The sequence below is a fragment of the Perognathus longimembris genome, chromosome 13 (genome assembly GCF_023159225.1).
Source record: "Perognathus longimembris pacificus isolate PPM17 chromosome 13, ASM2315922v1, whole genome shotgun sequence".
In the NCBI taxonomy this organism is placed as follows: domain Eukaryota; kingdom Metazoa; phylum Chordata; class Mammalia; order Rodentia; family Heteromyidae; genus Perognathus; species Perognathus longimembris.
The window spans coordinates 53,807,825-53,834,322 of NC_063173.1; the positions used below are offsets into that span (position 1 = coordinate 53,807,825).

General features: G+C 39.7%; 1 protein-coding gene across 1 annotated transcript; it reads left to right on the forward strand.

Moving 5' to 3' along the window:
* Window positions 1-15,711: 15,711 nt before the first annotated feature.
* On the forward strand, window positions 15,712-25,873 carry Oosp1 (oocyte secreted protein 1). Its single transcript, XM_048361420.1, has 5 exons — window positions 15,712-15,787; window positions 17,533-17,714; window positions 19,381-19,481; window positions 20,624-20,765; window positions 25,745-25,873. The coding sequence occupies exons 1-5, from the start codon at window positions 15,712-15,714 to the stop codon at window positions 25,871-25,873; spliced, it is 630 nt and encodes a 209-aa protein (XP_048217377.1).
* The last annotated feature ends 625 nt before the right edge of the window (window positions 25,874-26,498 follow it).

The following is a 26,498-nucleotide window of genomic DNA, read 5'->3' on the forward strand; positions in this document are numbered from 1 at the left end:
ATGTGTTCATAAGGGTATAGCTATTGGGCTCTTGTGATCCTCTGCTGTAACTTGCCTAAACCTGTGCTAATTATTCCCTATAAGGGAGACCATAAAGTCCATGTTTCTTTGGGTCTGGCTCACTTCACTTAGTATGACTTTTTCCAAGTCCTTCCATTTCCTTACAAATGGGGCAATGTCATTCTTTCTGATAGAGGCATAAAATTCCATTGTGTATATGTACCACATTTTCCTGATCCACTCATCCACTGAGGGGCATCTGGATTGGTTCCATATTTTAGCTATGAAAAATTGTGCTGCGATGAACATTGTTGTGCTGATGGCTTTAGTGTGATTATGTTTGTGGTCTTTTGGATAGATACCCAAAAGTGGGGCTGCTGGGTCATAGGGGAGTTCTATGTTTAGCCTCCTGAGGAATCTCCATACTGCTTGCCAGAGTGGCTGAACCAATTTACATTCCCACCAACAATGAAGTAGGGTTCCCTTTTGGCCACATCCCCTCCAGCAGTTGTTATTGTTAGTTTTCTTGATATAGGACATTCTTACTGGGGTGAGATGGAATCTCAATGTTGTTTTGATTTGCATTTCTCTTATGGCCAGTGATGTAGAGCACTTTTTCATATGTCTCTTGGCCATTCTCATTTCCTCATAGAGAAGTCTCTTTGTAAGTCTCTAGCCCACTTGATGAGGGGGCTATTGGTTCTTTGCGGTTTTGTTTTGGATGAAGGTAATTTTTTTAGTTCTGCATATATTTTAGATATGAGGCCTTTGTCTGTTGAATGGCCGGTAAAGATTAGAAGAGAGGATTTTGAATGTCCTCATAACAAATACAATGGTTTATAAAAGAAGGGGTGAAATTGATCAGAGTCCATTGTAAGCCAATATGGATATGTCAAAATAACCTACAGATAGATATTTAATCATGCTCTCACTGAGTGTGGGATTCAGAAAGCACGGCAGCCATTTCAAATAATAAACTATTCTTTAGACCTTGCAATGGCACTTTGCATGCCATCAGTGCAAAACAGGGACACCCAAGCCAAGAGGCAAAACCCACTCATTCTTTTGGTGCTAATTGCTCCTATCAGAATGCAGAGACCACGGGGAGCCATTGGTTGTGAAGAGCTCATTAGAAGAGGAGAGTATTTCGATATATATAGCTTGTGTGTTTGTGTGTGTGTGTGTGTGTGTGTGTGTGTGTGTAATGATTCTCAAGTACTCTTCTGTATCTTTTCCGTTAGTCTCCAAGTTTTAGAATCACTGTTAAGAAGACATCTTTATTAGTTTTCATATTAAACCACAGGGGCCCAAATTGCTAAGAAAGTTACCTGAGCTCAACTGTCCTATAGATTTGTCACTGAACTTTGATGTTGGAAAGCTGGAAGGTATAGCCTTTGGAGAAGGCAGTGAGCTAAAGTGGGATGGAAATTTACACAAGAACTAGAATTCATGAGGGAACTCGGAAGGAGGAGGCATTAGAGAGGGCTCAATGTAGAGATGGAATTTGTGGATGTTTTGTTTCTGAATTTAAAAACTATGTTCATGAATGGTATGGGTGTATCATAGTTCTGTATCGTATGAACCTTGTGAAGTTGATCTCCATCTCCTACATTGTTCACAGTGGTTTTTTTCCTGTTTCTGTTGATAATTATCATATTGTTTTTGCTCTTCATTCTATTAATATGGCAGTCCAATGAGTTTCGTATGTTGAGTCAACATATTCCTTTCCGAAGATGTGTCCCATTTAGCTATGGTACAAAACCCTTTTCTGTATGCTGTGCATTTGGTTTGGTGGTATGTTGCTGGAGTTCTTGGGTTTATTTTCGTAAGGAATATGTCCCATGATGCCTTTGGTTTTGATATCAGTGAAATATTGGCCTCATATGTTTCTTCTTTCATTTCTGGGAAGATGTTGTATTGCTTCTCTAAATATTTGTTAGAATTCTTACCAGGGAAACCAAATAGGGTCTTTATTTTTCTTTGTTGATAGATTTGATAATTTCACCTGAATAGGTCTATTAAGATGACTTAATAGGTAAATATTACCTAGTAAATAACTTAATAGGTCTACTAAGATTAAACACCACTCCAAGTCAAATAAGTAGTATTCCAGGAAAATTGCCACACAGGTTAAATATTGGCAGCTGGATTGTTTGTCTTCAAGGCCACTGTGGGCTGGGCTGGGTATTGGAATAGAAAGTGTTACTATAACACAAAGTTTATTTTTCTTATTGAGCCTATCTTTTTTTTTTTGGTCAGGGACTTGAATTGGGCCTGGGTACTGCCTCTGAGCTTTTTTGTTCAAGGTTAGCACTCCACCACTCTGAACCACAGTGCCACTTCCAGTTTTCTGGTGGTTAATTGGAAATAACAGTCTCATGGTGTTTCCTGCCAGGGCTGGCCTCAAACCACAGTTCTTGGATCTCAGCCTCCTGAGCAGTTAGGATTACTTGTGTGAATCATCATGCCCAGCCCTGCCTTGATTTTTTTTTTATTTAAGTATTTTTTGGTGAATACAGACCCTTTGGCCTTCAGGCAGGAGAGTTTTTGGTATAAAAATCTTACATCGGGGCTGGGAATATGGCCTAGTGGTAGAGTGCTTGCCTAGCATGCCTGAAGCTCTGGGTTCAATTCTCAATACCACATAAGCAGAAAAAGCCAGAAGTGGCGCTGTGGCTCAAGTGGTAGAGTGCAAGTCTTGAGCAAAAAGAAGCCAAGGACAGAGCTCAGGCCCTGAGTTCAAGCCCCAGGCCTGGCCTAAATAAATAAATAAATAAATAAATAAAACGCTTAAATCTCAACGCAACCTGTTTCATGTTCACATTTATTTAAAATTCCTTTGTGACACAACGTATTTCAATTTAAAAGGCCTTTTGTTCCCATTAGATTTTCCCTTATGGAACTTTCTCTTTTTTGGGGGGTGGCACATGGCTTTGAACTCAATGCCTTGATTTTCTCAGCAAGCTCTCTGTCCTTGAGCCACTCCTCTAGCGGCTGGAACAGGAGTCACTGGGAAAATTCTCTGAGGGGATTTGTGTCTAGGGGTGTACAATGGACCAGCTGGTTTACAGCTGAGAGAAGTAAAACATTTAGATAAGAAACCACTTCCTCTAAAGCCGGTCATGCTGTCCCTCTGTAATGAAACTTCATCTATGCCATTTGGCCAGTGCCAATGCTCTGCCCTCACTCCCTTGACTCCTCAGCTCATTATTTCTTTCTGGTGCTGGGGTGCTGTTCCTTAGTATCCCTGGGCCTCTGTATAGGGGCCCTCAGCTCATTCACGGGGGTTTCATCCTCACCTCTTACTACCACCCCACTGGGGTTTCAACAAATGGGTTTTGGATGTGGGAGCACTTCTATTCAGATCCTAGTGACAGGGAATTAACAAACATCTGATCATCTGTTAAAACAAAAGCACATTTTATTATAACTCCTTGGGAACTTGAAAACAGACCCTTCTTCACAAGATCATGAAACCTGTGAAGGGGCACTTTATTAAAAGTCAAATAGTTTAAGACATTTGAAAGTAAAAAACAAACAGCAACCTTAGGCAGTATGCAGCCTCATCGGGGAATTGTATGGACTTCTAATATCTCCAGAGAGGATGATGAGTTGTGGAGCAGTATGAAGCAGTGGTATTGGTCTGCAAAGAGAAAACGGATCAGAAGCAGCTACAGTGTCACTTTAAATATACATGATATGTATTTTAGACGTTATATATTATTTATAATTATTATATTGCATAATATTGCATAGTATGGTAAATAATAATATAATGTAACAATATATTATTATATTAGATAATGTTGCATCTATTGCCTATTATTTAATGCACAGCATATAATGTTATATCATATATTACATATAAATATAATATGTATATATTATTTATATGTTACATATAACTATATGTTGTATACAAATATAACATGTTTTATTGATACAATTTATATAATATACATTATATAATCTGTTATATTAGAATATACAATATATAATGTAAACATTATATCAATTATATATACATAATATTATATAATATGTAATCAATAGTGCATAATATATAACATATTATACATTATATTACATATTCTAATATAACATATATAATGTCTATAATATGTATATCATTATGAATAATATGTTATATATAGTATATACCATGATATATAGTATATATATATTAGAAATGCAAAATGTATTTCCCAGCTTTTCCTCAATTGAGAAACCAGACATTTACATAATTTCTTTGTAAAATTCTTGTTTCATGTTCTAAAGTACATTGGATGGCACAAATCCACGTCCTTCAAGTAACCTCACCATCGGATTCCAGCCGTACGTGCCTCTGACGCATGGGTTTGTTCTTTCGAATCTTCTCTGTGGGCCATACTGGTTACTAGTTACTGGAGCTGGAAGGCTGCAGAAAGGGGGAAGAAGACTATAGAAGTATAAAGATCTATTCAAGTATTTAATATTTGGGGCCTGAAGTCAAGGCAATCCTTGGTTTCCCTGACTTTGGACCATTTCCTTCTCACTGGGTCTCGAGGAGCACTGTGAGTTTTGCCATTCCATTCTCATTATTAAGAATGAGTTGTACATTTAACAACAGGCACTGGTAAGCTTTATGTAAAAGGAGATCCTCCAAAATATACCACAAGGCTTGCTATTAGCTGATTGGAAGTCATTGACTTAAAAGTTTGGTGATCTCAGACCACCATAATATTATATATTAGGGTGTATTTCAATGAGCCCTAATAGGAATCCTATCTATGGAGAATAGAGACAGTTAAAATGTTTAACAAAACTGGTGTTCCAGTCTGTTTCTCTAGCCTCTAATGCCATAGTAATAAAACTGTCTATGCCCATTGCCTTGTTGATTCATTCCATGCCTCTAATATCCCTGGCTGGTCTTGACTAAGAGATTATGGAATTTGTAGTGATTATATATAGTGAAAGTAGTCCTTGTAGTTGTATATAGAGATTTTTACAACCATGGAGAAAGTTACTCGATGTAGGGTAACACTGGCATCAGCTATCTATCTATCTATCTATCTATCTATCTATCTATCTATCTATCTATCTATCTTTTATTTATTTGCTGGTCCTGGGGTTTGAATTCTGGGCCTTTTTGAACTCTGAGCTCCTTTTGCTCAAGGCTAGCACTGTACCCACTTGATTCACAGTGCCATTTCTGGTCTTTTCTGTGATTATTTGGAGATAAGAGTCTCAGGGCCTTTCCTGCCTGGGTTGGCTTTGAATGGCAATCCTCAGTTCTCAGCCTCCTGAATAGTTAGGATTACAGGCGTGAGCCACTGGTACCTGGCCCAGCCACTATATCTTGTATGCAATTTGAACTCATCACTACTTGAATCCTTTTATGTGTATTATATCATGTAATCTTCAGTAGAAATCTTTGTACTGGGTATTATCATCGTCACTTTGAGGAGATCAAGAACACAGATTACAGTGCCAAGAAAGTGAGATTCTCACAAGGGCTTGGTCAACCCTGTGACCCTGGCTGAGCCTCTCAGTTTCACCCCCCCTCCCCCCCGCAATCCAGTTGACATGTTAGACTCACTAGGGGGTAAAACAGGTCACAGGAAGTAAACCTTTAATAGTTGAATATCTGGATTGAAAGGTGACTTCAGATATAAACTTGATTCCATAACCTGGGTAAACCTGAGGAGACAAAAGGAAAGTCTAAGTGGACTTAAAAGATCCATCAGGAAATAGTGGTTCAGTTAAAACATGGCACCTTCTTATACAAGGAGTCTCTCTGGGGGTCATGAAAGAGATCTTTCCTGAGTGGCCAGGAAGGATTTAATACCTTGTATAGGCATGGTTCAGATGAGAATACATGATATTTGAATTTAAATAGTATTGTCTCTGTGCTGTGTATACACCATTACCAAGAAAGGTGGTAATAACATTTGAGACACTTTCCTTTAGATTCTATGAGACCTTACAATTCGGGCCTTTGAAATCTAGATAAGCAAAAGATAACATCTAATTACAATGAATACTTCTAGTAGTTTGACATGTTTTTCAGAAATAACATGAAGCTTTTTGGAATTGGGAAAAATATGGCCGAGAGAATGTGAAGATTTTACCAATACCATATGGAGATTGCTGTGATGAATTACGTCTCTTTATAACTATTTACTTTTAATATTCAGTTAGCATAATCAGAAATCCCCTATTAGTTTTTCTGGCCATGTCAACAAACTCTTATGAACATCCTAATGTTTTATATCATGCCATGAACACAATCTTTTATAAAAGCTTTCAAAATGAGCCAGGTGCAGGTGGCTCACACCCGTAATCCTAGGCACTCAGAAGGCTGAGATCTGAGGATCATGGTTCAAGGCAAGCCAGGGGAAGGAAAATATGTGATATTCTTACCTCAAATAAACTACAAAAAAAAAGCCAGAAGTAAGAGTTATGGCTCAAGTGGTCGAGCACTGGCCTTGAGCAAAGGAAGCTGAGAGACATTACCTACACCCAGAGTTCAAGTTCCAGGACCAGAACACAACAGCAACAAAAGCAGAAACCTCTTAAGGTATTGATTATATTTTGGATGAAAAGGTTAAAAATTATTTAAAGAAAATGATAACTACTAGAAGAAATAGTATTTGGTAATATTTTTTTCTGCAGAGTTTCTCAGGGGAAGTGGGAGGGAATGAGATTGATTTTGTCTGAAGGCAAATTAAGTGATAAGGCTTTCAAATGATCCCACCTCTTCCCTATACTGATGCCTTCCTCCTCCTTTTCTTTGGTCTCGAACAAGGGAAGGATGCTTGTGTATCTGGAAGAACTGAGATATGAGCTGAAGAGCCAGACAGTAAGCACTTGTTATTGGAAAATATCAGCGGTGATAGTTACTCAAACTATCCTAGGATTTCCCTTATCTGTTCTTCTGTAAAATTAGGAGAAGTTATGTGGGACATTTTGGGAACTGACTGACAAAATCAAAAGCTTATATACCAATTTGTTCATTTTTTAAGATTATGTTTAATTAATTTTTGTTAATCCTGGGGCTTGAACTCAGGGCTTGGGAGCTGTCCCTGAGTGTTTTTGCTCAAGGCTAGTGCTCTACTACTTGAGCCACAGTTCTACTTCTGGTGATTAATTGGAGATAAGGAGTCTCACAGACTTTGCTGCCCTAGCTGGCTTCAAACTGCAACCCTCCATGTTTCAGCCTTCTGTGTGGCTAGGATTACAGGCAGACACCACCAGCACCCTGCTCATTTGTTTATTCTTAACTCTCACTCCATTTGCCCAAATTGGTATAGCTTATTATCGCCAACTCTTTCCCCCCAAACTATAGCAGGCAGCTTAGGAGCCACAGAGTCTCTAAGAAGACTTAATCAGGCAATTATCTAATTACCTGTCTCCGGATGTTGCAGTCACTGGTATGGTACAGAAATTCATATTGTCCATTGTTTATTGAGGTTATAGGACAAACATATCCCAGGCGTAATTCATCAGGGAGCATCAGGAATTTGTAATCAAATACAGTTGGCTTAAGTCTGACCCAGAACCAAAAGGGGTTGCACTGTATAGTCGCTATTAAGAGGTGAGAAAAAGAAAAAGTGTCAGGCAAAATTGGTATCAGGGAGCTCAGGGGAATTCAAGGCTATTTAATTGTAAATGGTGCTCTTGTGGGGAAGGAGAAAAAACACATTTTAGAGGTGATTTTCTTACCTTCTCCCTTAAAATAGTCACATGTCCTCTCATGGTCTGGAAGAATCCAAAGAATCTAGTAGAATCTAGAAAGACCTAAAAGGATCTTATACATACATAAGAACCAACACCTGAACGATCTTAATTCCACTTTGCAATTCTCTAGTGGGAGGCCATCTGCACTGAGCACTGATGCTAGTAATTGTGGGCGATTGTCTGTCAATCCTAATTTAAACTCCTGGGGAGCAAAGTTTATGTTCTAATCCTGATGTCTGTGCCTAAACTTGGATTTTTTCTGAAGTCACTCAGTTACTCAATCCACTTAATATTAACAAAACTAGAAAAGAAATATAGGGGTCATAGTTTAATGCAATATTCCTTCCCTTCTACTAGTAATTGTGATCTCTTTATTATATTTGCAGTTTTTCTCCCCTCTTTCTATTTGAATGAAAGCAGGATGCTGAAATGTATAAATCTGGCAGTTAAAACCCAGAATAATTGGACTACCAGGCTAGCTTGTAAAAATCTGAGCAAAGAATTAGGTGGTATTTTACAATGTTAATTGCTGTTATTACTTCAGAGATAAGGAAAAAAACCCACATCACATATTCAATATGTATTTGTTGAATGATTATGTGAACAATACTTCCTTTACTGAGAAGGAGAAACACATGCAGATACTCCCTGATCACTAGGCTTTGCTTTTGAAGAAATCAAACATACAATTGGAAGCAGGACATCCGTAGCTCACACCTGTAATCCTGGCTACTCAGGAGGCTGAGATCTGAGGGTCACAGTTCAAAGCCAGCTAGGGCAGAAAAGTCACTGAGACTCTTCTCCAATTAAGCAGCAAACAGCTGGAAGTAGAAGTGTGGCTCAAGTGACAGAACACCAGTCATGAGGCCCTGAGTTCAAGCTCTGGTTCTGGCACACATACACACGCACACAAATGCACAATTTGGGTTAAAAGCCAAAGACAATATTCTCTTGAATCTTTCTGGTGAGGAATTGGGAGGAGCTTCTAGCTTCAGAATTTGCTAAACTCTGTCAACCAAAAGGCACTTGAGACTATAATTATTTTATTTTTAAGTGTGTGTGTGTTTGTGTGTGTGTGTGTGTGTGTGTGTGTGTGTGTGTGTGTGTGTGTGTGTGCATGCGCACCAGTTCTGGGGCTTGAACTTAGGGCCTGGGTGCTGTCCCCAAGCTTTTTTTGTTCAAGGCTAGTGCTCTACCACTTGAGCCATAGCTCCACTTCTGGTTTTTCTGGTGCTTAATTGGAGATAAGAGTCTCAGGATTTCCTGCTTGGGCTGGTTTTGAACCATGATCCTCAGGTCTCAGCCTCTTGAATAACTATGATGATAGGTGTGAGCTACCAGCACCTGGATTACAATATAAATTCTATTTTTAATGTATGCTTAAGGTAAATATGATTCTATGAGAAGCATATATACATAATAAAATAGCTACCATAGTGAAATGAATCAATATAGCCTTTATTTTATACTATTACTCATTCTTGCCCTCTGTGGCAAGAGCAGCTATAATCTACTTATTTAGTAAATACCCTGAGTGCAAATACACTATTCACTATAGTTATCATGTTGCACATTGTCTTTACACTTGTCCATCCTACTACCTGATATCCTTTGAGGTCCATCTTCTCATTTCCCTTCCCCACTTCAACTCTCGTAATTATTATTCTATTTCCCATTGCTGTGTATTAGACTTAAATTTTTTCTATGTGTAAGCAAGATCAGTGTAATTTTTTTCTGTGTTTGGCATTTAGTTAGCATAATATCCTTGAGGTCTACCCATGTGATGGCTAGTGGCAGGGACTTCTCTTTTTTTAGGGCAGAATAATTTTTTTTTGCGTGCATATGTTATCTATTTATCCCACAAATCTTTTTAACCCATTCATCCATCAATGGATACCTAGATTGTTTCTCTATCCTGTGAGTTTCAAGTGAAGTCCTGAGGTCAAGAAGCAAGACTACAAAGTACAAGATCCATTATTTAAATCACAAAGTAATTTGTAGAGGCTAAATTGGAAAGTCTGAGAAGGAAGTTCTGTACTATTTTTAGGAAGGGAGGCATAGAACCGTAGGAAAGGTAGGTTAAGCTGGGATTGGTTTGCTTTTAGGGGTAAGCTGCTACCTTGAGCTGCTGGTAATTACCGAAGCCCTGCAGAATCTCGGTTCTACAACCTCTAAAGGCATGTTACAGTGGCCAGCCCAGTCTCTCTTTTCAGCTCACATCTAGTTGATAGATCAAGTATATTTCTCCTTTTCCAGAGATAGAAAAAAGCTGTCTCAGAGGAGTCACTAGCCATTCTAAGTTGTGTGAGGAAGTGCAAAGATGCTTAGTGAATTCCAGAAGTTGAAATAAGAACCATGCATGATATGGTGGGTAGGATAAGAGGATGTCTCCTGGAGGAGTGAGGATTACAAGTGCACCCAGCAAGGGCAGTTTCTAGAGACATTCAAATAGACTGTGATGAGCTACTGGTGGTGTGGGCTTGAGGTGTCTAAGATATGGGAAGAAACAAACTGGTGACAAAAAATGCACACAATTCATTTCATTGTAGCTGTGGTAATTTTAACATACAGAGTGGAATCTAAGTAAATGTGTTCAAAACATAGTTAGTGAAACTCAAAGGAGATATTACCTATTACACGTTAATCACTCTGAGAATGTAATGTATAGATGAGCTGATATGTGGTATCTTGCCCAATCTTCTGTTCAGTGTGATCACTAAGAACATGCATGTAAAATAACTTCACATGGAATCCTAACTTCTGTCAGAATAAAAAATATATAGTCTCTACATCTTTTTCTTTAAATTACATTGTGGAGTCATCTTTAGTGCTTACTGAAAATACAGACTTTCCCAGGGAGAAAAACAATGCACACTTTCCCTTCTATGTGGAAGCTAGACTTACCTTATAAACATATAGGTAAATACATTGTGTTGTATGCAAGTATATACAAACTGTATTAACTGAAATATGGTAGACTCAAGAAAGAACTTAAATAGTGTAATTCCTTAGAAAGGTAAAATCAAAGTTCAACAAAATAAGACACCAGGAAACAGGTATTCAAAAGAGGTGGAATTGGGCCAAAGGGAGGGGGTAGAGGAATGAATAGGGCAAGAGATGGAGAACTCAGTCAAGATTCCCCAGCACCACATAAACAGAAAAAGCCAGAAGTGGCTCTGGCTCTGTGGCTCAAGTGGTAGAGTGCTAGCCTTGGGCAAAAAGAAGCTCAAGGACAGTGCTCAGGCCCTGAGTTCAAGGCCCGGAACTGGCAAAGAAAAGAAAAGAAAAGAAATGAAAGAATCCAATGTATCTCCTCTAAAATGAAGAAGGGTGAGAATGTTGAAAAGAGTGACATTAATGAAGGTTTATTGTATTCATAAACTGCTATGAACTGCTTTATTAAGTGATAACTCCTTTGTACAACTACTTAAAGCTAAGAAAAACAATGAATAAAAAAGAAAATACAGATTCTTGGGTAAAATTCTCAGAATCTGGACTCCTTAGACATGAGGTAGGCTCATTCATCTGTATTTTGAACTTGTCCTCTAGGTGTCTCCAAAAATCACCAAGACAGATGAGACTTACATGTGTTATAATTTCAACTTAGTATTTCAACAGTGAGTGATTATTTTCCTCTAGTAATTTAGCACTAAGAAGGCTTTTCTAATGTCCTGAAGTGTTTTATTTCAAACAGCTATGTGTCAGACTACCTCTAAAAAATGTATGGTGACAGAAGTCACTTAGTCTCCGTCAAATTGTCTGGCAAGGGGCTGGGCATATGGCCTAGTGGCAAGAGTGCTTGCCTGTATACATGAAGCCCTGGGTTCGATTCCTCAACACCACATATATAGGAAACGGCCAGAAGTGGCGCTGTGGCTCAAGTGGTAGAGTGCTAGCTTTGAGCAAAAAGAAGCCAGGGACAGTGCTCAGGCCCTGAGTCCAAGCCCCAGGACTGGCAAAAAAAAATAAAAAAAATCTCACTGTACTGAACAGAAAAACACAGATCTGAGAATCCAAATAGAGGAAGGTGTTTCTCTCTCGAAGAGTTGACACCAGGTAATATCTATAGCTGATCACTCTTTCATCTCAGACAGAAGGAATTTTCTTGCATCTATGCAGAGAACGCCATTCTCCTTACAATATGACAAACTATCCTTAAAGGGGGAAGAAGTTTTGCAAGGAAAAGGAAGCTACCAGTGGTCACTCCAGGTAAGGATAGAAGCTATTCAAACTTCAGTTATATACTAAAAGCAAAAGAGGTAGTATAGTTCTTTAACCCACAGTAACACAATGCTGGATTGAAACAGCCAGGAAGTCTCCAAAGAAGGGGCTTATTATGATTGCTTATTACCTTATTGTTATTGTGTTGAGGATTGAACCCAGGACTTGGAGAATATTAGGCAATGCTCTGCCACTGAGCTACATTCCCAGCTCAGAAACCTCATTATGAACCACCATTACCCGCCATCTCTCCAATTTCTTTGCAAATACCTGGTGGGTAGTCTCCAAAGCAAGTATAAAAAAGACAAAAAAGGAAAGGCAGTCTTCTGAACATCAGAAAATCCTTCATCTGGTCACAGCTCAGGCAACAGGAGACTGGAACTTGTGGGAGGAACATCTGTGTTGTTTTATCTTCACCAAACCCATCAGGTGTTCACCATTATACATGACATTGAGTAGTTTGGAGACAGCCATTACTCACTCAGAATATGAATCTAAAATGTCACATTTTGTTATGACACGTACCAAAGATCAATGAGGGAAGTAGAATGGTATGTAGCATTTAAATGGTTTATGGCGATTGTTTTCTGGGGGAGGGATATCACAGAACATATTTGGGGTTCCATCCATTTCAGGTGTGTGTTCACTGGATTTCTGAGGACTGATCCTTGGGAAATAATTCGTAAAGCCCAGACTCAATTCTATCACCCATGACTCTGAATTGATGAAGTCCTTGCAGTCTTATAGCTATCTGCCAGTATCTCTATTCCTGAATACATTGTTCCTAAGTGGGGAGCTAGTAGGACAGAAGGGAACATCTCCAAGGAATATTACATTTCCTGCAAATCTCCAGAGCAAAGCTCTGAGAATGGATGGGACCAGGCTGGTCAGTTAACTTGTTCCCATATAATGCCAACAGGCAACCTTTGCCAAAGCCTAGTCCTAAGGCTAACTCTTGGTTAACACAATGTTAGGAAGTACCTAATGCTATTGTGGAATTGCTTTATTTTATTAAACAAGAATGCCTATCACCTGGCTTCTGACTCAATCTGGAGGGAGATTCAAGAAAGTTGACTTGTGGTACACGCTGGGAATCATGATTACTTGATTAAAATTAGGAAACAGAGGTCTTATCATATATGTAAGTATATATATATATGGGTATATTTCACAATTTGATTGAAAATAAAGAGATGTGATTAAAAAATCAAAATTCATAACCAACTGATAGTTGCTCTTCATGAAATCAAAGTTTCAAGGACACGGTCCAAAAGAAAACGAGGATTCTCTGAGCTCATATTCATATGAATGGAACCAGGCAACTTTGGGACATAAAAAAAAAACCAAACCTTAAATTTGGCCTGTGTGTTAGATGTCTACTCTCTCACCTCTCAAATGAATCTGGAAGTTTCTAGAATCTCAAATATTGTAGGGAAAAGGAGGGAGGTCTTAACTCACTTTCCTATTATCTCCTAACCTGCTTCTTGCATAACCCACTCACCCAACTGAGATATCATTTAAGATGTATATGATTAATGTACTTAGTTTTTTCTAAGTCCTTAAAGTATAGTTTTAAACATTAAAAGTACTCAACCTAGAGATAGCTTATTATTATTTTTTCAGTGTATCAAAAGCAAAGGGTGGTTTATTGTTTCCTGCACCAAAAACATCCTCCCCAAACTGAAGATTCATGAGTAGAAATGAACCACTGTAAATGCATCACAAACCAAGCATTGCACAACCAAGTAGTTTGGTGATTTAGGCTCCTTTCTCGCCCAGTTTGTTTACAATTTGCTGACTGTGTTTGCAGGTTGGCAGATAGAGAAGACTAGGATTAGATTGATGAAAGTTGAAGACTTTTTCTTGAGCACTCTGAATGGCAATAATTTGGTTCCAATACACATAAAAAGTTTAAAAGCCATAATCATTACAGTTAAGACAAGCTTATGGTGAGCAAATGAAGTCATTATATTCAATGTAAATTCTATAAAAACTCAATGTCATAACTTGAGGGTTGGGATTGGAGGGAGAAGTGGGGGAAAATATGGAAGCATTCGACTCATAACCTGACTTATGGAATTATTAAATAGGAAAATGCAAATTAATTACATTTATAAAAATACATTTTTTATTGCTCCCCACCCCCATCTCTTATGGAATGCCAGGTATGCCAAGTTGAGATATGAAAATACATGAAGAAATTTCTACATAGTGGCCTTTTAGAACATTTAGAACAGTCAGTGAGCACAACAATAAAATTCAGGCAATGCAGAGGGTAGCTCAATGAATTCATCTGGTCTTTTCAAATTTCTGGGATTTTCTGTATCAACATAGCACACAGTGATCAAGTTTTAGTAACCAGAAATCTAAAGGGGAAAAAAAAAGCAGGATAAATTTTTTGTTTTTGTGGAGCTGAAGATGGAACCTAGATCCTTGCCCAAGGTAAATCTAATGCTCTACCAGTGAGTCACATCCTAGTTCCAAGTATTCATTGAAGCTTCTTTTCCAAGTGAGATTTTAATTTTCATTTAAACCTCCTAGTGAGATTTAAATTTTGTCTCCTTTTATGTTGCCATCTTCTATTTTAAAGAAAGTATAGCTCAATGTCCATAGTGAATTTTCAGGCCTTGTTACTCAACATGCAGTCACCAATCATCCTGGGTACTTGAGATGGTTTATTATCTAAAATTAGAAATGTAGGATTTCTTTTTGTTTTGTTTTTTTGCCAGTCCTGGGCCTTGAACTCAGGGCCTGAGCACTGTCCCTGGCTTCTTTTTGCTCAAGGCTGTAGCACTCTACCACTTGAGCCACAGCGCCACTTCCGGCTTTTTCTATGTATGTAGTGCTGAGGAATTGAACCCAGGGCTTCATGTATACAAGGCAAGCACTTTACCACTCAGCCATACTCCCAGCCCTGGAAATGTAGAATTTCAACCTTCACCTTGGGCTTTCTGAATTAGAGTCTGTCTTGTAACAAGATCCTCAGGTTTCCTTCCTAAACTGCTAGTGAGAACCAGACAAGTGTGCTCTCTGAAGGCAAAACCCTGTAGACCAGTGGGTCTCAAGGTGTGGTTGCTGGACTGTACCTGCATCCTCTGAGAATTGATAGATGTGTCAATTCTCAGTGTTGCCCAGTCAGCAAAGTGGGCGGGACTCAGACTTGTAATGGCTCCATTGCCTGTGAAGTTTGACAGCCATGCTAGTTGGTTGGTGGAATAAAGTCGAAGTAGATAGTGTTATATTATTAAGCTTTCCTTTCCGAGGTACATGGAGCAGAGGGCAACTAAATTCTCTTACAGTACTTCTTTGGTGTTCAGATGTGGAGTTTTAATACAGTATACCATGATGCATAAAATAACCACACTGAATGCTCCATGCTCTACAGCTAGTGCAGAACATAGTATTATCTTTAAATTACCTCCCACAGGCTTTCCTCCTCTCAATGGTCATTAAATGTTGTACGTGAGTTTGGGGTGTGTTTCTTTTAATATAAATGTGTTGCTTTACACTCACATAGCACCCCTAGCTTGTATTTGCTTGTGTTCTTTGATCATTGAATAAAAATCTGTTAAGTTTTAGAAAGTTTTAGAAAGTGAACTGATCATAAATGGATGGCAGGTGTGTGCTGTCTGAAGCACAGGGTTGATAATTGCTCCCTCCTGAGGGTGGCTCCATTGCTTTGGGTATATAAGGCCACTTACTTCTCCACTTACTCCATTTACTCCGCTTCCTCCAGTTTCCTCGGTAGGGTTTGTTTTCCAATCTGAGCAGATGAAGACTTTTCTGGGTTTGAAAGGGCTCTTTGTCCTCCTTTCCTTGGTATGGACTTGTGCCGAAGACTGGTCAGGTACCAACTATGATTTGGAGGGCTGGAAATTGTTAACCACTTGCCAAAAGATGTCACTTTTAGATTCTCTGCATATGGTGGGGGGGGGGGGTCCTCTTTTATGACATCCTGAGATCATTCTGCATCTTTTCCTCCTCTCAATATTAGAGAATGTGTCTTAAGTTGTAAATCACTTTCTTCTTCCAACTCTTTACTGTATTCTTTTTTCTTGTTCTTGTCCTGTGGCGTGAACTCAGAGTTTTGCTGTTGTCCTAGAGCTTTTTAGCCCAAGGCCCCATGAGCCACAGCTCAATTTCTAGCCTTTTGGTGTTTAATTGGAGATAAGAGTCTCAAGGACTTTCCTGCATGGGTTGGTTTTGAATCTTGATCTTCAGATCTCAGCTTCCTGAGTAGCTAGGATTATAGGTGTGAGCCACTAGCACCTGGCTGGGATTAGCTTTTTTTAAAAAAAATTCAGTATAAATCCCTGGAGATATAATTCTTGTTTATTGCTAAATAGTATTCCAATGGTTCATTCAGCTGAATGAGTCCTTTAGTCTCTGCCTCTGAATGAAATTTGGTCTGTTTCTAGATTTTAGCTATCATACATAAAGCTATTGCTAAACATTTGTGTGCTTTTATGGGAAGATAAATGCCTATCTGCCTTTCTAGAACTATCCAACAGTTTATTTCCTGGGCTGTATGGTAGTTGTATATTTAGGTTTTTAAAGAAGTTGTGGAACTTTTCCCAATATGGTTGATTCATTTTATGTTTCCATCAGCTACGTATGAGTGATACAGTTTCTTGGGCCCTCATTTTGCACATGATGTTTTTAATTTGTATTTTATCTATTCTACTGCATGTGTACAGTGCTTTCCTGGTGGTTTTAGTTTGAATTTCAGTATTTTTTATGTGCATCTGTGTAATACTGCCATCAGGGAAAAGATGGCAGACTAGTAGAGTGTGCATCTGAAGAGTGAGTTTCCAGTATTTTCTGAGACCCTAAATGCAAACAAGGGGATTTCTCCTTAGTGTGGGATGTGTAACTAGCCCATTTCTCCTTTTGACCTCATGCCTACATAGTCATAATCTCTAGATTTGTCTTTCAAATTCTCTTCTGCTGGAACCTAGCTCAAGTAGCAGAGTATGTGAGAAAATATTTTTTCTCAGACACATGTACACGTGCACACACACATAGACTAAATAGGACAGTTATTTTGAATAAAAGGGACAGTGGTATTATTGTTTCTACACATTCACAAAGCTGATTGCTAGGCCTTTGTGTGCTGGACCAGTCTTTTTTTTGGCCACATCAATGCTCAGTAGATGCACAGATGGAAGCCAATGCTTGCTTCTAGGCGTTTCAGTAAACCAGAGTGCTAGAAGATGCTCAGTGCTTAGCACAAGTGTTGGAATATCAGTGTGAGTCTTAATGAGCATCAACACTCAATTCTTACATCAATCAATTCATATGAGGCTAACTCTGTATAAAAAGCTTGCTCTGGAGTGTGGGTTGAGAATAGCTTGTGTTATACTGATATGTTTTTTTCTACATAAAGATTCACGGAACAATCTGGAGGATGAGAATGTACATGTGAGTATTTTAAGGGAGGGAGCCATCACGGAGAGCTTTTCTATGGCAGACTTGTCTGGCCATGTTTTATTTTAATCAGGGACAATCTCTTCATCTGTTTTTATGAACTGAGCTAAAGCGTTCATGTAATAGTTTACTTATTAACGGAAAGCATCTCTTTCTGCCTCTCAGCCATTAAAGTACTATGCAGCTCCACTCGGCTCTTAGTCCAGGTCACACCGACGCTATTTCACAATTGGTATATGAACCCTGAAGAAGCATTTTTAGGACATAACTGCCCCGTGACCCGCGTAACTCCAGATGGCTTCTATGAATTCTACTACTATTGTCATCAATGTGGCATCCTAATTCATGTAAGAGAAATGACTATTTTACTTAAAACTTCAATGGTTATGTTTCCCTTGACAGGCTTATAAGACACAGGCCACTAAGTAAGTCTCTTTTCACAATGTGAATGGATAAAACCTCCTACCAGTTATTTTCAGGATGAACAAAGTAAAAGAAAACATGCTGAATGCCCTTATTGTTGAGCCGTGACTGAAAATTCTTATTACTTAATGAATGGTAGAGCAGATTGCAGTAGTCTTGAGGGGAAAAAATATTTTCTTTGCATCATAGCTCTTACCCAGTATTTCCCTAGTACAGTTACACATGACAATACATGAAGTTTGGCCAACTGCACTCAGAAGAAGGGAGCGACTGTGGCTAAGCGTCGGAAGGCTTCGCAAAACCAATTTGTGTACTATCGATCCTGAAAGTGGAGTGGCCAGTTGGTTAGGCTAGTAATTCTCGCAACTTGGGAGGCTGAGACCTGGAGGGTCTTAGTATGAAGCCAGCACAGGTTGACCCATTTGTGAGACTCCCATCTCCAATAAAGCCCTGCCTCAGGTGGTAAACTGCTAATGGTAAACAAGAAGGCAGAGTAAGAAAGTCAGACTTGAGTTCAAGCCCTAGTACTGGTGCTCAAACACAAAACTACAGGCAGTCCTGAGTCCAAAGATTTTGACAGGCATAGTAACCGCTCAGTTATACATACTGCATAAAAGACTAATTGGAATTTTTTACTTGAAAAGTATCACTCCTTTGTGCCACTAATTTATTATGCTAATAAAATATGGGGGGATATGGAAAGGTCAGTGAAATTTTGCCTTGGCATTTTTATTTGATTCATTATCCCACATAAGTGTTAAGAGAAGTAATCAGACCATGTCAAGTCTAGATGAATTTTACTGAAAGGAAACTGAGATGGATTGAGTATGCAGGATGTTTATTAAGTGCCATGATAGAAAGAGGACTGAAAGATGAAGTTGAGCTGTGATGTATGCTCAAAGACAGCTTTAGTTGACATGGCAGAAACCTTAGCATTCTTGATGAACAAGATTAGAAATTGGAACTTGATAAGTAGTGTTCCTTACCCCCAAAATCATGGCTTTTATATGTGTGCTGGTCCTGGGATTAGAATTTAGGGCCTGGTTGTTGCTTTTCAGTTTCTTTGCTCAAAGCTACCACTTGAGACACAGCTCCACTCCTGGATTTTTGGTGTTTTTTTTCTTTTCATTTTTTGGAGATAAGAGTCTCACAGCCTTTCCTATCCTGGCTAGATTAAAACCGCAATCCTCAGATCTCAGCCTCCTGAGTAGCTAGGATCTCAGGTGTGAGCTACTGGTATCCAGTGGAACAGAATTGCACTAACTTACCAAGTGGGAGTCTACTGATCTGAAAGCATTGTCTGTAAGAAAGGCTTTAGCTACACCTGCCTATGAACATACACTTACATGTTAATCGCCAGGTTGCCTTTCAATGTACAAGCATTGTACCAGATTTTAACATCATCTGTTCATTTGGAGAATGGTCCATTTCCCATGACCAGATGGTGTTTATTTAAGGAGATAGTGACCATTTTTAGGGAGGTGTGGCATATCTATTAATTCCGATTTAAACACCTTGAAGTTGTCTCAAGTTACTTGAAACAAATGTCCATTCAAACCTTTTATTTTATGTTGTTCTTTGTCCCTTTAGAAGACGGACAATAATTGTTTTCGGCTCCAAACTAAAATCAAATTCATCGCAAGTAACTCTAGCGTCCAAGCTGAAATACCCGTGACATGTGTTTACCACAGGTAAATACAATATGCTAACCACCTGTCCCAGCCCTTAGCTTCATCTTTAAGTTCCAGATAAAAGACCTTCCCCCCACTTGCAAGGCTAAATGGCAAGACATGAAACCCTAACAGGAACATCATCTCTTCCTTGACCTTGAACTCTCCAAAAATCAATTACAATTAATTATACATTATTATAATGCAAAATACAGTAGTTAAAATTGCCTGCTGGAATATGAGTATGTAAGGAACACTTAAGAAGACAGAATGAAAATGGATTCATTTTATGATACAAGTGAGAGTTGCTAAATTAGATCAGTGTCAACCAAATCAGATTAACTTTTAGATTTGAGCCTACATTCAAGATTCCTGAAGGCAATAAGCATAATAAAAGGTGTAAAAGAAGAAAAAAGTAAATCAGAGCTTCAAGGTTAGCATGTACTATGAGCACAGAAACTGTGTGTGTATGATAAACCAATAAGAATTTGCATGGGTTAAAATTCAATAATTAGTCTTTAGATGAATCCCATTGTTCAGGTCTTAGCAAAACTCTGATTATACTGGGCAGAAGTTTCTTTGGGCATTATTTTTCCTATTAGAACTTTCTGGTTAAAATCTTGGCTTGAGTTGGAGGCTCGGTGGTACTATAGGTCACTGTCTTAATAAGCAGGTATCATAAAAAATATCCTTGATCCAAAACTCTCTAATTTCAGATGAATCACCTTATATGTGTCCTTCCCACAGAAAACAATAGTTATTAAGAGTAGCTAACATGTTTCAAGTCACTTTCCATACACTGACACTATTTTGAACACTTATCTTGTATAACTATCTGTTACTCATGATAAATCAAGGAGGTAGGTATTATTAATAATAAAAATTATGATTATTATGCCAGGTGAGGAAGTTGAGGCACAGTGAGACTGGGTGTTTCTTGCCCCCAGATGAAGGTAGAAACAAAGTAAACTTCCACATTTAGGTTTCTAAGCCCATAATAACTAATGCAAACACTGTTCATGATGTTCCAGAAACCAATACATCCACTAGTAACAGGAATTTGGTCCTGAGTTTTTGTAAACTCTAGGACCTGAAGTACTAAGTGATAAGTACTATTACCACGAAGTACTCAGTGCTATTTCTCTATTTGCTTCTCACTTTAGTCGGCGTCCTACAAGTGCAAGAGGAAGGGACATCTCTGAAGGTGATGAGGATGCACTAAACTGGCAAGGAAACCCACTTTGGCAGCCAAATATGTATTCAAGGTATGTCCTTGACAAGAACATGGTGTGGATTTGTATTCAGGTACAAAGTACTTAACACACTTCCAGACCAGGAATGGCAAATGCACGCATGCTTTGGTTTTCGGCTGGTATGAACGGTTCACAGTGGCCTTTGTAGGCTACCACTCGTTGGTTAGAGATTGCTGTATGAATTAGAGATGTCTCAGCATCTATGATCAATGGAAAGATGGAATACCTATTCAGTCCAATACCAACAAAATTCAGAATGATAAAGAACAATGAGTGTTCAGACTGAGCCTCCACCATGGCTCAGATCCGTTGGTATTCCTTGAGATGTCAACTCACTGTCATAAATCCTGGTTGTAGCTTCTCTAGGAGGATGAAATGCCTGTAATAAGTACTTCTTATGCTTGAGTTCTGTATGAAGGGCTATTATGAAAACTTCACACATAGGTTGATTGGTTATGAATGAAGGGATGGAACTATGTTGTAAAGAGAGTTACCCACGCTGGTTCAGAACATTTAAAATATACCACATAGCTTGAAAAACAGAACATCTTTATTCACTCATTCATGTATTCTACTTGAATAATTAGACACCTAAGGATATGGTCCTGATGATGGAATATTTTTTCGGCCAAATTCTTCTTTCTTCTCACCTTCCACTTATACTCTCTTCCCTATTTACACACATTTGCACTCTGTTACTTGAAAGTAGGGTATACACAGCACAGGTGGGGGAGGGGGAATTCCAATAGTGTAATTTCTTTGAACAGCTAACAACTTTTACAAAATAAATACCAAGAAGCTGGCACTTGTGTTAGTGGGTAGTAGTGGTGGGGTGAACTTAAGGGGCAGGGCACAGGTGAATGGAAAGAGAAGGGTGAGTTAACACACTCATAATCTTCAGTATACTCATGTGAAAATGGGCCTCAGAATATTGAGGGGATGGGTGGGGTTGGGAGAGATGGAGACAGATGGAAGGGGTGATATGGATCAAGCTGCCCATAAACTTTCACATCTTGAACTGAAACCCATTTGTACCACTACTTAAAGAAAATAAAAAAATAAAAAAGAGTAGCTAGAAAGAAGTAGCTAAGTTATTTAGGTTATTTAGTAGGTAGGTTATATTTGAACCTGTTTTTATTTTAATTTTCCATACCAATAACCTGAATAATGCATATTTTTGTTTGCTAAATGATGCACTTTTATTTCAAGGGAACAACTGAGCCATTCATTCTATGGAGAGTCAATCTAGGATCTACAGTGAATGTTTACGACTGAGGAATTTAATGTGCTGTTTTGTAGAAAACTGAGAAGCTGGAATGGATCTGAATGATGATCTCAAATCTTCATCAAGGAAAGTAACTTGTAGTTTTAAACAAAATGGCATATTGCCTTCTTATATCCCCCTCCCTTTATGAAGGAGCTGTCCCTGATTTTAACTGTATGTAGTCTACTTATGAATAAAGTCTGCTCTATTACATCGTGGGTGTCTTTTTTGTGTGTGGAAGGGGGTTGTGGGGCTTGAACTCAAGACTTGGGCGCTATCCCTGAACCTCTGTGCTGAAGGCTAGCATTCTACCACTTTAGCCACAGTGCCATTTCTGGGTTTTAAGTAGTTAATTGCAGATAAAAGTCCCATGGGGACTTTTCTGCCTGGTCTGGCTTTGAACCACGATCCTCAGATCTCAGCCTTTCAAGTAGCTGGGATCACAGGCATGAGCCACTGGTGCCCAGCTGCTGCATGTCATTTTTAAATTCCAATACTCATTATAAAGCACTTTCATTGTTGGCAGTACTGAGGTTCAAACTTGGCTTCATGCTTGCCAGGCTTGCTTGCTAGGCTGGTGCTCGACCAGTTAAGCCAGTCTTCTAGCCCTACTTTTTGCTGGATATTTTGGAGAACGTTTCTACTTGGGCTGTCCTCAAACTGTAGTCCTTCATATATCAGAGGCCAGACCTCAACGGATGGCTGGGTATGGTTGCACAGGCCTGTGTCTCCAGCTATGGGGGAAGCATAATGGCTGGGCACAGTAGGGCACTTGCTGTCATCTCCAGAGACACTTCCTGTCATCTCAAGCACAAATAGGAGGGTCACAGCCCAGGCTGACTGAGACATAGAGCTAAACTTTACCTTTAAAAAAAATAGGGGGCGGTGTGAGGGAGGGGAGCTATTGGAGGTGTGCCTCAAGTAGTAGAATGCCTGCCTAGCAGGTACAAGGCTCTGAGTGAAATCCTCAGGAACACTAAAATGCATAACAGCTATTGGGGGTTATGGAAGAGAAACAGATGGAGAAAAGGTGATATTGATGAAAGGTACAACATTTCAGCTAGACAGGAGGGAATAAATGATGTGGTGTTCTGCATAGAATGCTGGTGATAATAAATGTTATGTTGTCAAACTGTTTTTAATGTTCTCACCACAAGAATAAGTATGGGTTTTCTTTCTATCTTTGTTTGCACATTTTTCATAGTAAATAAATATATACATCATATGCCATAAAGAAATACAATTTGTCAAAAGTAAAATAAAAGACTATGGAAACTGCTGACATAAAGTCCCTGAGTCTGTCAGCATGCACAGAATGTTGACAGAGCAAGCATGCATAAAATGTCTACAGAGAAGTTATGGGGAACAGGGGAAAGCTTAGTGAGGTTAAAACAAAACAAACAAAATGGCCAGGCTTCTGCTGTTCACTCCTGTAATCCTAGCTATTCTGGAGTCTGTGAACTGAGAATCACAGTTCAGATCCAGCCTGGACAGGAAAGTGAGACTCATCTCCCCTAAACTACCAAAAAAGCTGGAAGTGGAGTTGGAGTTCAAGTGGTAGAGGGTTAACCATGTACAAAAGCAACTCAGAGAACAACATCCAGTTCAAGCCCCAGGACCATCACAGAAACAACCCCCCCCGCCTTCAACCAACTCTAAAACCATGGCACGGGAGCTGGGTAAACATCTAGTTTCTGAAAGTTGATTTAAAAATTGGGACTTTATTAGCAATACAGTGGAAAGCCACTGGAAAACTATCAGAAGCATGACTTGGTTCTTTTTTAAAAAAATTTATTCATTAAACAAAAATTTTTGACAAGGTGTTGTGCACAAGGGGTACAGTTGGGCAGTGTGTACATTTCTTGTGATATCTTATGCCCTGTTTTTCTTTCCCTTCCCTAGGTCAGGTAGATGTATATACAATACACAGTGTACCAAGAACATATACAGTAGCCACGTGGCCTACGCCAAAGGAAATTCGCCTAGGGCTTTAAATGTAATGTCGACAGCTCACTCTGGTTGCTGTGTAGATGTGAGACATCAAGATGGAGCTTGGTGAAGGTCACTGGTTAAGGTTAAGCTTTTAGCCCATATAGGAGTCATTCTTTCTTTCACAAAATATATCTGGAGACAATTTTGTTGGCTGTAATGGGCATGGTGTTAGTGTGATATTCATATAAAGTGGGCATAGGGCAGGTGTGCTGCTAACCACAGCCACTGGTGATTATCTGCCTCTACTCCACCAATGTGGAGGTGAAGAACCCTGGATGAACCAGAGGAATACATAGGAAGTGGCCTCTTCTCTTCTCTCCTCTCTGTCTCTGTCTCTCTGTCTGTCTGTCTCTATCTCTGTGTCTGTGTCTGTGTCTGTGTCTGTGTCTGTGTCTGTGTCTGTGTCTCTGTCTCTCTCTCTCTCTCTCTCTCTCTCTCTCTCGCATGCAGATGGTTAGTTATAAGGTATGAGAAGGGGGACAGTTTATGACCTGTAAGTGAATGGATAGTTGGAAGTTCCACTAGCTTTTAGGAGACCTGGGAGTCACTGCTTCAGGACTGTTTAATATGCTCACTGGTTTTCTGCTTGGAAATACCCTAGTCTGACCCTCAGGAGGGAAGTTCCAAGCTAGAGATGTAGAAATTTTGGTTCCTTATTAAAAGAGCAATATCCACAGATGATCAAACAGAATGATTTCAAAGCAAGTAGACTAAGGGTCCAAGGCTTGGTTCTGGGGATTTCCATTGTTAAGTAGCTAAGGGAGTAGGGGCAGTGTTGGGGTCAGCTGCACCTTTAAGGGGCCACAGCTGACCTCGGCCTGTCCCTCCCCTTCCTGTCTTTAACAGGAAGAGAAGCCCCTGTCCCTGGGGCTAGCACGGGTGCTATGGCGGAGGGATACCCCAGGGGCCCATCCATAGGGGGCTGGACCTCTGCCAACAAAGGAAGTCTCCTGACATCATTGGAGGGACAGCTCCTTGGGACCAATCAGGGGCCCCTCTCTTGTGCCCTCCTTTGGGGTATATCTGGGAGGCTCCTCATTTGAATAAACAGAAGCCCTAGAGGTTTTTCTCCAGGGGCCCACACATCCTTGTCTTGGTGGTTTTGGGGCACCCTGCGACCACACGCCACCGAGGCTACCCGTGGCCATCGCTCCCTCGTGAGCGATAATGGACCACCCAGGAAGGGGCGGACAAGCCCCTTCCCCCCCAAGCTAGGGGAAATAGAGAGAGAGAGAGAGAGAGAGAGGAGGCTACCTGTGGCCATCGCTCCCACGTGAGAGCGATAGAGGACCACCCAGGAAGGGGTGGACAAGCCCCTTCCCCCCAAGCGAGGGGATGTCGAGAGAGAGAGAGCCCACAGGGAAGAATCTTCAAATAAGTCCCAAAGCACCTTTGACTGGAAGTCAAGCTGGGGCAGAATGTGCTAGAAGGCATACAGGTGGAGCTGCCTTTGGTGGTTGCTGAAAGGCAAAGTAGAATGAGAATTAAGACTAAAATTATTGGATCCAGCCATGCAGAGAGTGCTGACGGCTTCACCAAAGCAATTGTGGTAAAAAGCTGAGAGAAAAGTCAGTTGATGAGATTTTATTTTTTTAAATTCTTTACAACAAGGTTTTATTTATTTGTTCTTCACTTTGACCCCCCCCCCCACAAAAAAACATTAAAGTTGTTCATCTTTCTTTTATTTTTTAATGGTTTTCCTTTTGGATCCAAACGAGCATTTATATTACAGAATATCCTCCTGGTCAACATGCAGTGCTGAACTCTGGCTTTAGGTGAGAAGCACCGATACTTTGGGTGAACCAGCATTGGCTGCCAATCAGTCACTGCTCCTGCAGGAATATCAGGCTTGCCAGACATGTCATAGGCTTTATAATGCAGGTGACATCATTTTTACAGCCTGAAGCAGAGCACCCATTTTCTCTCTTGATCCCATCTGGCATGCTCATCTGAGAGCAAATCAAAGGAGGGAATGGCCTGGCCTTGGGTCCCAAAAGACAAAATGCAGATTGGATACCCTGTGGTCCACCTTCTTGCGGTGTTACCCTTTGAGGTGTATACTGATGTACCTGACAATTTTAAATCTATTCCTGATAAAACTCATCCCTTGTCCTGTTCACCTGTTTTTCCCCCTCCTAAGCTGTTTACACTACTAGGAAGGTGAATGTTCTCTATTACCAGTGCTACTTTACTGAAGAGTTGTTAAGGCCACAGAATATCTTTGGGATGGTTTAGAGCTAGAATTTTTCTCTCCATCTTTCAAGTCTGAAAAAAAGTTTTAGGAATCTATGAATCCTCTGAGGATTCAAGTCTACCTATTCTAGGTAAGTTCAACAGAAAGAACCTCTCAGAGTACAGTATCAAAGAATTTACCCCCAATCTAAGTAAAAAAGAGGATCCAAGTTCACACACCTCTAAACCCATTCTCTTCTGGGACCCGGGAGTTTCTTCCACCTCTACCTTGTGTTGGCTCTCAAGCTTGTCTTCCTACCCTCTCTATCCCATTGTCCCAGTTATGAAAGGCCAAAC

Coding starts and splice junctions, on each gene's coding strand:
- Oosp1 (XM_048361420.1), top strand. CDS start 15,712: ATGAAGACTTTTCTGGGTTTGAAAGGGCTCTTTGTCCTCCTTTCCTTG. Junction 17,715..19,380: donor AATGTGGCATCCTAATTCAT/GTAAGAGAAATG, acceptor TTGTCCCTTTAG/AAGACGGACAATAATTGTTT. Junction 19,482..20,623: donor GTGACATGTGTTTACCACAG/GTAAATACAATA, acceptor TTCTCACTTTAG/TCGGCGTCCTACAAGTGCAA.